The sequence below is a fragment of the Lissotriton helveticus genome, chromosome 4_1 (assembly GCF_964261635.1).
Source record: "Lissotriton helveticus chromosome 4_1, aLisHel1.1, whole genome shotgun sequence".
NCBI classification, from domain to species: domain Eukaryota; kingdom Metazoa; phylum Chordata; class Amphibia; order Caudata; family Salamandridae; genus Lissotriton; species Lissotriton helveticus.
The window spans coordinates 235908357-235921490 of NC_136063.1; the positions used below are offsets into that span (position 1 = coordinate 235908357).

At 42.3% G+C, this 13134-nt stretch overlaps 1 protein-coding gene across 1 annotated transcript in view; it reads left to right on the top strand.

The window, feature by feature from the left end:
• Positions 1-13134, top strand: part of ZFAT (zinc finger and AT-hook domain containing) — a 985201-nt gene that overhangs the window by 178609 nt on the left and 793458 nt on the right. Inside the window, exon 2 of the mRNA XM_078686715.1 lies at positions 9671-9841. Within this exon, the coding sequence (XP_078542841.1) occupies positions 9671-9841 (171 nt within the window). The remainder of the gene's footprint in view (positions 1-9670; positions 9842-13134) is intronic.

Here is a 13134-nt window from a genome sequence, read left to right on the forward strand (position 1 = left end):
GACGGTACCCTTGCTTTATGGGAGAAACTTAGGAACAGGGTTGGTGCAGGCCTTTTTAGATTTAAATATCTTAAGATGGAAAGCTGGGCTCATTCATACCAACAACAACTTGTGGAAGCTTACTTGGATGTGGCTATTCACTGGGACATCAGCTTGTGACTAAGCCCCCTGGAAGGAAAGAAGTTTCCTTCTGGTACCAAGCCATATCTGAAGCAGTTGACGGTTAATTCAAACTTGCAGAGGAATGGTGGGGTGGTTCTTTACCAGCACAAGACTGCGACACATTATGGCAGAACTCATGCAAGATCTTATACGAGGTAGTAAAACCAGCATGGCTAAAAAGGAACCACCTGTTTACCATTCACAGGGCCTATTTCTCTCCACAAAGACTCTAAAAAATTAACAAAGGGTCACTGGTCTGCTGCAAGAAATGTGGGCAGGCTTCAGCTTCTGGCATCCACATGTTTAAAGAGTGCCCTGCCCTCGCTCCCTTTTCGGATAGTATAGGAAAATTTCTGGCAAGCACTCTGGGGTGTCCTATCAACATCGATTTACCTTTGATCATTTTTGGCTTGGCAGATAGTGTTAGGGGTCCTGCTAGATCGCTGCTTTTTTATGCTATCCTTCTAGCTAAGAGGCAAATATGTATAAGATGGACAGATTCCACTCCCCCCTCCTTTCTAGATTGGCAGACTTCGGCCATGGCAGTCTCTAAGTTAGATCTTATGAGATCAGGCAGCAAGAAGAACGCATTTTGGAACCTACTGCAACTCAGATGAGGATCAGAGTTGATTGATTGAGTGTTTTTTTTCTTTTTTCTTTTCTCCTTCTGAGTCCTATGATTATGCTGCCTTAACACTCTTCGGGTTAAGTCGGATACTCCCAGTCTCTTACTTACTGGCAGTTTTACGACGAGGGCCATCTAGCTCATGGAGCTTGGCAGAAGAGTTATCTCAGTTGGTTTTTCATTAGCACCCAGGCAAGTTCTGGTACCAGTAGGCGGGGTCTCCACCTCCAGTCGCCTGCGCCTCTCAGCTTGCTGAGTGTGGGTATAGACAACTTGAGTGCGAACTGAAGTGAGATTGGTGGCGAATGAGGATAATAAAAAAATAAAAAATGAATGTGCCTGTCTGTGACGTAACTGGTGCTCATGTATAGCGCACTGATACCTTCGGATCTAGTTCACGTTACATAAAACTCTACAAAAAAAATAAAACATGTCCCAACCGTTGACCCCTCCTTTCCTCCCTGTAAACCCCTACCACTCCTTCTTAAATCCCTCACATCTAAGAATAAATAAATCTAATTTCCCAGCCACTTCCTCTAGTCCCTCCCACATTTACACCTGAATTTTAGGCTTACTTGTGCAGAGATTTCCAGCACTTCGGCGGATATCTCCTCATAGAAAAGGTAGGGGTGGTGGAGGTTTTTGAATGTAGGTTTGCTAAGAGCATTTTTAACGATTAGTTAATAGACCACCTAGACTCTAGTCACCCATACTAATCCTCATGCAGCACATCATGTTAGAGAAGCTTCAGTGACAATACTATTCTTCTCTGTAAATTGTTACTTAGAGTTGGGTTTCTGTTATTAATAAAAATATATATTGGCAAATTGCGTCTTTATTAATGTCTTAAAAAATATACCACAAAAAGGAGACTTAGCCAAATTAAAACTATACTATACTGAAGCACAAACATACTGCATGATCTTTTTATTTAGATAACTGTTTTTGATCTAGGCTGAGTTGCGCAATAAAATGTACTAAAAATATAAATGCCTATTGAAAAATATTTAGTTACAGCAACTACCAGATGATCCTTATCACTGGATCTCTCATCGTGAGTCTGGTTTTATATGAAGTCTTAGGCTGCTATATGAGAGGCGGGTTTATACCTGACCTCTAGATCATTCCATGGCATATATATGTCTACCATAATTGCCGGTAATAATACAGCAAACGCCCTGAAGTAACATGGTGTTTCATCTGCCTGCTGGTCTGATGGGTTGATTTTGGTGGAGCAGGTAATTGTGCAAATAGAACTGATGGATGAGAAGATCTTTGTGCTCCGACCGTTTCTAGAGGGCTGACATGGGCGCCTTCCTCAGGCTCAAGACTGTGAATAGAGCCTTGAAACCATGACAGACATCCCACTGCTCCTTGTGTGCGACCTGGTGCTGTGACACTAGTGAGGAACAGGACCTTAGCATGGACAGTCCAGAGCTGCCGCCCTCCATGGGCTGATGTTGTTGCTCACGGGGCACTTAGTCCTGTCCCTCATGGTACTGAGGTGCCACTGATGATCTATCCCCAAGCTACAAAGGGGTTTACTGCTTAGCATCCCCCGAAATCCATCTCGTTGGCTCCCTAGCTGACCAACAGGACTGTCGAACTCTGGTTTGGTGACGGGTGGCAACAAGAAAAGGAAGGAGTATAACACAGTGGGCTGATCCGAAAGAACACCTGTTGCTGCTATTGCGGGCTAGAAAGCACAATCCTTGTCAGGGTGAACCACAAAAGGCACTAATTTAACCTGGGCTCAACCTTCTGGTAGCTTGGCACAAAAGTAGTCTGGCTTAACTAAGAGGCAATGTGTAAAGCATGTATGCAGCACACAAACAGTAATACAATGAAAACCCTACACTAGAAAAATCCCACACCAATTTTTAAAAGTAGAGTAATATTCCAATAAATTAAATGACAGCTAAGTGACAAAAATCCAATCAGTGGAACTAGAGATATTGGATTGTAAATGTTTAGATAAAACTAGCGCCAAAAGGCACAAAATGCCAACTAAGGGTATCTGGTCACGGTGGATTGGGACAAAGTCACAGCTTCAGGCCAACTGCGATGGAGCACAAGCCGAATACAGGACCAAGTTAAGCCCCCTGAAGTTTGTACCTCGGTCTGTGCAGTTTTGTGTTGTGAGGCTTAACGTTGTTTGTCGTTGGTTCTGGTGAAGCTGTGTAGCGCGGCATTGTGTCACTTGGCATCAGTTCCTATGAAGCTTGCAGCTGGGTGGCAAGGGTTTGTGGTACTTTGGGTCGCACAGCTTCATTTCAGATGAAGCATGCAGCTGTGTGTTGAGGCTTTGATGTTCTTTGCTTAATGCTGGATTTGATGGAATCTTCATGAAGGCCAGTAGGAGTTCTCTCTGATGTCAACTAAGGATCCAGGAGCTGGAGAGGCACCTCTTGTGAATCATGAACTCACTTCAGCAGCAGCCAGCAGGGCTCAGGCAGGTTCAGTTGCAGACAGGTCCAGGGCAGCAGGTCAGCAGGGTAGTTGTAAAGAGGCCTTTGGGGCCTTGTTGTGTCCCTGTAGCTCAGAACAGGAAGTCAGCCACCTGGCCCTGTTAGTCACTTTGCCTACCATGAAGGGAGCAGGTCAAAACTTCCTTCTCAGAGAGCAGGGCAGGCCTCAGCAACAGAGCAGTGTTCTGGCAGCATTGCAGTCCTCCTTCTGTAGTATTCACAGGTCCAGGAGTGTACTGAAGAGTTGGTCTTAGCGCCCAATACCTGATGCCATCTTTCAAGTGGGAGAAACCTCTAGATTTACCCCCACATCTAGTTCTGGAATTTCCTTCTTTCCTCTGTTCAGGTCCCAAGATGTCTGAGGTGGCAAAAAATAAAATAGGCGAGTGTGAAGTTCATTGTGAGTGCCGAAGGCAGCTCCTATTGAAGTGCAAGTGTGATAGGTGACTGTGTGCATTTTTCTATATGTTTCGAAGACAGATGATAAAAAATTGGTATGTTGATACAATTGTAAATGAGGTATATAAATGTTTGTTTTACACTTTAGCAATTATGGCATTTCTTCATTACCAAGCTACATTGCCTGGATTTACTGTAGATAATTTTTGTTGGTTTCAGAGTGCCACTCTGGTTGGTTTTGTGCTTGCTCACCTATATCTTGACACAGGTGTAACACAGATTTTAATTTAACTTCAATTTTCTCGAGGCATTTGTCTAAGTTTGTGTTTGTTCTGTCTTTTAAATATTAGTGACATCTACTGTGTATTATGTTTCTAATGTCCTGATGGTCTTGCATATTAATTATACAAAAGACTAAAACGTTGACGTCTATCCACGACTTGTTTCTTTAAAACCAGTTTGGCCTTTGTCAACACGCTAATAATTGTATCAATAGATGCGGTCCGGGTCGAACTATCACCTTGTGAGAGTGGACCAACAGTAATTTTGGCCCTATCTATGGACTCAATAGGATCATTTTAGTTCATTAGTCTGTTGGATGCTGGAAGTCGTGTAACCCTCATTTCTGTTTGTGTCTTTTGTTTGACCCGTTAAGTAAAAAAACATTTATTTTCTTGTATGCGCCCGAGTGTTGAATTTTTTTTATCACTTTGATGCTTAGTACTAGGAGAGATCTCCATGTATATGTTGTTGATCAAATCTATTATATTTCATGAGTTAGGGTTTTCCCTTTGTAAGCCTTTTGTTCTTGGGTTGCCCTTGTTTACTGCAATGTCAATCCTGACCAGGACACTGCTGACTGACCTCTGGAAGGTGGCAGTGGCATTCTTCAACCCAAAGGATATCACCCTGAATTTGAAGTGGCTCTTTGGGGTAGAAAATGCGTATGTTTCTTTGGCGTCTTCAGTCAGGGTAATCAGCTAGTATTCGGACTTCAAGTCAAAGGTACTCTAAAACTTGCCATCTCCCAGCCTGTTGATGAGCTCATCAGCTTTGGGGATGGGGTGAGCATCAGTTTTGGTAATTGAATTTAGCCCCCTATAATCCGAACAGAACTTAAGTTCTGGGGTGGTGCCCGGTGGGATGACTTTCGGTACCAGCACCACTGGGTTGGACCAGGGACTATTGGAGTGTCAATCAGCCCTAAGTCAAGCATTTTGGATACCTCCACCATAACGCTAGCTCTCATCTTGTCTGACAGCCTGTAAATCCTGTTCTTTACAGGCATGCTATCTACAATATCTATGTCATGGGTACAGAGATGTGTAAGGCCAGAGGTGAGGGAGAACAAAGAGGCAAACTGCCCCAGAAATTAGCGACAGTCCCCCTGTTGTTCTGGGATGAGGGTACAAGAGAGCTGGACACTCTCCACTGACCCATCCTGCTCCTTGGAAGACAGAAGCTCAGTAAGAGGTTCACTCTCCACTTCCACCCTGTCTGTCAACAGGACCATAGTATCTTCAGAACTCTCGTAGTGTGGTTTGAGGTGGTTTACATTGAGTACATGGTGCTCCACAGGATTCATGACCCACACATTTTGGGCTGGTTGAAACTCAAACAGAGTGGCCTTCTGGTCATACCTCCTGGCTGGCTTCATCACCTCCTGGCTGGCTTCTAGATGGGCAGTGGCCTTCTTCCAGAAGTGCTGCATCTAGTTTCAGAGAGTCAGCATGTACCTGACTAGATCCTGGGGAGGGGTTTCTTGGGAGCCTGCTCCCATCCTTCCGTCACCAAGCTGAGAGGTCTTCTAACAGGGTGTCCATAAAGGTGTTTGAAGTCGCTGAATCCAACTCCTTTTCTGTGGCTCTTTCCTGTAGGCAAAAAGCAGGCATGGCAAGAGGCTGTTCCACTTCTGCTTCATGGGCTCAGGCAGGCCATAATCATGCCTTTAACCACTTGCATGCCGTCCGACGTCACCGTGGGGGAATTCCAGCTGCATCCAAGGGGTTAAGGGTCTTGTTGACTCTTTCAACAAGCATGTTGCTCTGAGGGTGACAGCGGATTGAGATCTTGTAAGTTACTCCACACTCATTCCACATGGACTTCATGTACACAGACATCAAGTCACTTAATCAACCTGTGCTTAACCCTCTGGCAGATGCGCACAAAAGCAGTGAGGCTTAATTTGGAGGACATCTGTAAAGTATTTATGCAGCACGCAATCAGTAATAAAGTGAATACACCACACAAGAAAATCCCACACTAATTTAGAAAAATAGAGTAAAACTTAATGAACAAAATGACACCAAGGCAACAAAAATCCAATCGGAAGAATTGGAGATATTGAATTTTAGAAGTTTAAATTAATCAAACAAATCACCAAGTGGTAAATTTTTGGTCTGGACCAGGACAAAGTCACAGGTTTAGTCCGACTTTGATGGAGCTCGGGCCAGCCACAGGGCCAAGTTTGGCCTGCTTATAATGGTACCTTGTGTTCTTGGTGCTCAGTCTGCTTGTGATTGATTTGTGAGGCTTCACGTCATTAGGCTTTGGTTCCAATAAAGCTGTGTGATGAGGCTTTGTGTTGCTTCGCGATGGATCCAATGAAGCATCCATTCCCCCTTTGTGACACTATCTGAGAGGAATACATCACACCAGGTTGGACCTAGGATTGGGTGCCGGCCCTGGTTTCCCACTACGGCTGAAGGCTATGCACAGTGGTGGCTGACTGTAAATAGGAAGTTAGCTGAAAGGAACAGTTGCATGTGGTATACGATCAAAAACCTAGAAAATCACTGAGAAAAGTTTTGAGTAAAGTTAAGTTGGTAATAAGACTTTAAAGTCAGATAACTAAAACACAGAATTCAGAAAAGAAAATCTAATCAAATCAAATGCATGTTTCAGGGAATTCTTATCCTCTCTCATGACTAATATTACAGCCACGATAAATGCCTTCTTCAATCAGGTATTGCCTCAGATCCTCCAAAAGAAGTAATTGTCATCCCCTTGATAAACTATTTGCATGCCAAAATATCAGACAATCTACCTAGCTGTCTGTAAAATCTCCCGTCCTAGTGACATTTTGGAAATGGAGGTAATAAGAGTACTTCAATAGCATGCAGTACTAAATCATCTTCACCAATACCATCATTCAGGTCTGTCCGGGGCACTAAATCCTCCTTAGCCAGCATTAGAGAAATGCTCATCCTTTCCATGGCAGAAGACAAGAACGCAGTTCTGATTATCACACAGGTAGAAAAGCTGAGAAATGTGTGAAAGTATCTGAATCTACTCTACTATGAATCCAATCATTTCCCAGCAACCACAGCTTGAGAAGGAAGAGTTTGGTCAGTGGCTACATCGAGTGGTCCATTTCCTGTCTACTGTTGACCATCTACCTGCTCTCCCTGGCACAGCTTCCGGAATAGCATTAGTTGAACTTCCAAATGAATGCTGTTGACACCAAGTCCACTTCTGATTGAAAGATAGACAGGGGTATTCAATGTATGGGTGCCTCTGTTGAACATCTTCATTAATTTACAGTGTACTTAGTGGATTTTAAGCAATATTTTATGACCAGGTATAAAACTAGGATGCAGAAAAGCTAGCCAACATTTGAATGTCAAATGTATTTATTTAAGCAAAAGTTACATATAGCTTCTGGATACTATATTTGCCTAAGATCAAGAGGGAAACATGCATTTCTAATTTAATTATTGAACACTGTATTCTAGCCATTTTGTGTGTCCTCTTGATGACTGGAATCAATACAGGTGCAAATATGTAGATTTTAAAAAGTGCACATTTATGTGCTCAGGAGCATACCATGAATAATACCATTGATGCATTTAGAAAGGTATCACAAGTAACCGTGGAGTTCTGGGAACTTATAAAGGCATTCAGCCAGCAGCATCCTGTCTCAAAATGGTCATGGTACTCCTTGGTGCTTTGCAATACCCTTGTAATATACATTCGCCCCCTCGCGGCCATCGCACGCCAACACAACCTCAGCATAATCTCCTACGCCGACGACACCCAGCTGATCCTCTCCCTGACCAACGACCCCGCCACCGCCAGAGCCAACCTACACGAAGGGATGAAAGAGGTAGCCGAGTGGATGACGACCAGCCGCCTGAAACTGAACTCGGACAAGACGGAGGTCCTCATCCTGGGCTCCTCACCCTCCGCCTGGGACGACTCCTGGTGGCCTCCCGCCCTGGGCACCGCACCCAAACCGACAGTCCATGCACGCAACCTGGGCTTCATCCTGGACTCCTCCCTCTCCATGACCAGGCAAGTCAACAACGTCTCCTCGGCGTGCTTCAACATCCTACGCATGCTACGGAAGATCTTCTGGTGGATCCCCACCGAGACCAGGAAGACCGTCACCCAGGCCCTCGTCACTAGCCGACTGGACTACGGCAACGCCCTCTACGCCGGTACCACCGCCAAGCTCCAGAAGAGACTCCAGCGGATCCAGAACGCCTCAGCCAGACTCATCCTCGACATCCCACGACACAGCCACATCTCCGGACATCTGAGAGACCTTCACTGGCTCCCCGTCAACAAAAGAATCACCTTCCGCCTCCTCACCCACGCACACAAAGCCCTACACGACCAAGGCCCGAGCTACCTCAACAGCCGGATCAACTTCTACGCTCCCAAACGCCACCTCCGTTCAGCCAACCACGCCCTCGCCGCCGTCCCCCGCATCCGAAGAGCAACTACGGGAGGAAGGTCCTTCTCCTACCTGGCCGCCAAGACCTGGAACTCCCTCCCGACCGACCTGCGCCTGACCCAAGACCACCTCTCCTTCAGGAAGAAGCTGAAGACCTGGCTGTTCGAGCAGTAGCGGCACCCCCCCCCCCCCTAAGCGCCTTGAGACCCTACGGGTATGTAGCGCGCTCTATAAGTGTCATTGATTGATTGATTGATTGATTGATTCGAGGCTAAAAGCGCTGGGAACACCTGTTGCTGGGGTAGCTATTTGCTCTATAAAACCCTCATTCCAGATAAAATACATGCGAGCCTGCAATCTTTGTATAAAAGCCTGTCTCTAATTTCCTTATTACAATTGACTTGTGTCATCTCTAGTTATCTGTAATTAAGAAATTACATAGCTTCTCAGCTGTGATAAATATTTACAGTTGAATTTTGACATCACTGTGCCGGCTGCAAAAGCCTTTTACAAGGGGAAAGTCTATTCACTTAGCATCATTACAGCTGCAGTTGAAACAAAGACAACTGGAACTGCCTTTTCCTTATTCTGATATTTTTTCAAAAAAATAAAAGTGATCAGTAGACAGGAGATATTAATTGCTACATGGTTATTTTTTTTAATGCTTTATGGCATCACTGGAAAGATAGAATCTCTGCCTGTTTCTACACATTCTAAGTGACAGCATTTTAAAGCCTGGTTTCCATTAAAATGATTCTGGCATCTTTTTCACATAATGCTGCTTTTTGGTGTGTTTAGTTTTGCAGTAGTAATTCGGCTTTTATTCTTCATGTCTAAAATGAACATAAATGAGCAAGATACCAACGATTTTAATGCTTGTGGGAAGGGTGATGGTGTGACCATGTATTATAAGGAATAAAATACCATTTGCCCTACATTAAAAGTATATTTCAAGTCACCATGGATGTCAATGACTTTACAAAGTCAGCTTTCTGGCATGTTGTTTACTTAAAGGTATATATATTAATTATATAATACCTTACGAACTGGAATATGTCATAAAACACTAGCACGAGTCCTGCCTTACTTGTCACAAATTACTAAACTCCTGTCACAACACTAATGGCATCACTTGGAGCAAAGGCTAGGATACATGCTGATGATTCTTAGTTTTGGAAGGACTTTTTAAATTATTTTAATAATTAAAAACATGTTGTAGTAGCTTTCCCGTTTTGTGTGATGTTTCAGGTATTTTCTGTTGACATTGAGATATCTGTGTTCACAGTAGCATTCTGAAATCCTTAAATACTAACTTTTTCATCATTCTTTATTTTTTAGTGAATTACTCCATCTTCATGTGTAAACTTTGCAACTTGTTTTCTCCAAATCAGTCGGAACTCCTGTCACATGTGTTAGAGAAACATGCTGAAGAAGAACTTAGGGCTGATGAAATTGTGATCCCATTGAGACCTCTCTTGACCCCCACCAGTGCCAACAAAAGCACAGAAGGTAATGTTGCAAATTTTCATCCATATCCAATTAGTGGGGATGATGTTGTGAAAATTGTACTTAAAAATATGATTGGTTTGTAAATGATCACAAAACACATACCTTAAAGGACAGTGCAGTGCTCTGCAAATAAGAGAGTGTTTCTCCAAGTTTTAAGATTTTGTTATAAATACTGTTGCAATGTCAAGTTGATCATTAAGGAAAATTAATTTTCCATTATAATTTGCCACTCATGTAACATAAAATAATTTTGGTTTAATAATCTTCATACATCTTTTTTTAAAAAAAACGATTTCACAGAGGAACCATAATGGTGGATTATTTTGTGTTATTTATAAATGGATGTCAAGGCTTAGAGGAGTCAGCTTGCCTGGCAATACAAGCCAACTCTACTAAAATAGCATAGCAAAAAGTAATATCACCTTCAGCATCTGTTTTTGTGAACATTCATTAGAAGATCAGGGCAGCCCACATCCACATCACTTCACTCTTATTTCTCCCCTCAAACAGAATTCTTTTTATAGAAGCTCTTAATCTGGTATACATTCAGTTTTCATTTCATCCTAGTCTCATTAAAGATAATAGTATTTAAATGTTTGGGAATACCTTTTTTTGAATTTTTCTCGCCTTGACAACTACTAGACAACTGCCGCCTTCTATTGGGAAGAGTATCTATTGCTTCTTAGACCGTGTTATTTTAAACTACCATGACTGGTACAAATGTTCTCGCTGAATCCTCTTTCATTGGACCACCCCTGTTTACTGACCCAGTTTTATAATTTCCGCCAACCGCAAATGACTGGAATCTATTTATCTCTGACTGGTATACATTTTTTCTCAGTCCCCCAGTAGCCTTGTACTACCAGCTCCAAATCTTAGCTTGGGACGATCTGAAAAACATAGCTTGTGAGGTCTTGTCTTCTTTCAAAAATCTTGTCAAGGTGCCCCAGGTCTCCAGAGAAGAAACATTATTATATTAGAACTTTTAGAAAAAGTTCTGTAGCTTCGTTCTTATGACTCCAAAAGTCTGCAGACTTTCAGAATACTTTTATTCTGAAGGCACCGGGTACAAATTGTAAGAAGCTGTAAAGTATGCTCGTACTCCAAATGTGTTCACATGATCCTTTATTGACAACTCTGCTGCAAGGATCACATAACGATATCACCATCTCCTGGCCCCTTCATCAACTGTCCTCCCCAGAATGCCGAGGCGTACATTCTCATTCTACCAGTGATGTCTCATGCATTCCAAACATGGAATGCTTCAACACCACACATCCCCTCTTTTATAAATAATAAAACAACATAAAAACTATATACAAATTATAAATTATAACTAGAATCTATGACAACATATAATCTCTAAATCTGTGAGGGGTATGGATGACTCTTCCTAGTCTTTCCAACCTCCTAGAATCTATACAAGTTTGTTCACATGATTCTGCAGTTTCCTGACCATTCCCTTCTTCAATTTCCACTCCATTCTCCACTTGGTGACCATTCAATATGTCTTGTACTGTCCATCCATCCTATATTATCTCTCGTGAAAGGCTCCCTACCCCTCATCAGCACAAATGGAATCACACCAGTGAGAGAAGGTGTAAGACGATAACCCCACAACATTCTTTTTAACTCATCCTCCCAATTTTTCTTGTTTTCACAAGCAATTTGGATTGTCCCTTTAATAACACGATTAAATCGTTCCACTGCACCATTTCCCAAAGGATGATATACAGACGTCATAGCATGAGTTATGCCATTCCTTTTTAAAAATTCTTCCACTTTCAATGCTGTAAAATGCGTTCCATTATCACTCACAATTCTTTAGGCAATCCTTCTCTCAAAAATACACCATTAAGAAAACTTATCGCTGTCTCTGCATCAGCTTTCTCAAAAATTTCCAACTATTTTTGTTCTGAACTGTTCCAACAAAGTCAATAGCAACTAAATCCCAAACAATTTCTGGACATTGCGTGGGTGATAATTGTGGCTTCATCGTTCTTAAACTTTTATCTGAATCTGCACACTCTTTGCACTCCCTCACAACCCTTTCCACTTCAAGATCTACTCCTGGTCACCAATATCAACTATTAACTCTTTTCTTCGTTCTGACAATACCAAAATGTCCCTCATGACACAAATCTACTATCCTTTTCCACAAACATCTTGGTGGTATCATCTTCCTTCCTCTGTACACAAACCCAGACTCTACACTCAGCTCGCTCCTTACTTCCCAAAAACTTCTTTCCTCTGCCACATCTGGTTTCCTTTCTCCCCAACCTTCCATGACCTTCTCTTTAATTTTTTCCATCAGTTCATCTTTTCCAATTGCAAGATCCATTCTTTTTTATCAATAGCCCTCACACATTCTTCCTTGACCACAGCAATTTGATAATCATCCCACACATTCTTTGGTACTTCCTTGGTTGGTAAAGGTATTCTGCTTAAACAGTCCGCAATTTTATTTTGTACACCAGGCACATATTTGATCCTGTAGTTGTAATCTTGCAATCTCATTGAAAGCCTTGCTATTCTTGCCGATGCTCTTACCATTCCATTCGTAGTTAATAAATTCACTAATGGCTTATGATCAGTTCTTACATCAAACTCATTACCCCATAAATATGCTCTGAAATGTTCCATTCCCCACACACACCCAAGGGTCTCTCTTTCTATTACAGAGTAGAGCTCTTCAGTTGGTGTTAGACTTCTTGACGCAAATCCAATAATTACTTCCTTGTCGCCACCTTCATTCTGTGTCAAAACCGCACCTAAACCTTTTCTGCTGGCATCCACCGTTAACACACTCCTTAAATCTGGATCAAATCCCTTTATAGGTGTTGCATTGCATATCTCCCTCTTCAAAGTCTCAAAACTCTCCCTACATTTGTCATTCCAGTCAAATTTACTCTTCTGTTTGAGCAATTGTCTAAAATCATAAGACTTTTCTGCAAAACATTTTACGAATTTGGAGTAATACTCCACCAACCCTAAAAATGATCTTTGGCTGCGGTGCTTCACTTACTGCTTCCTAAAGTTCTTTTTTTGGAGATATGCCATCAATCCCAATATTATGACCTAAATAAGCCACCTTTTGTTTAGCAAACTTACGTTTCACATATTTTGCTGTTAACCCTTTGTCGCTCAAAACATTGAATACATCTTTTAACCTCTGATCATGTATTTTCCCCAATTACCAATATGTCGTCTTGAAAATACAACACACCACGAATGTCTCTCAAAATCTCACTCATTATCCTATGAGAGATTGCCTTTGCAGAGGCTATCCCGAA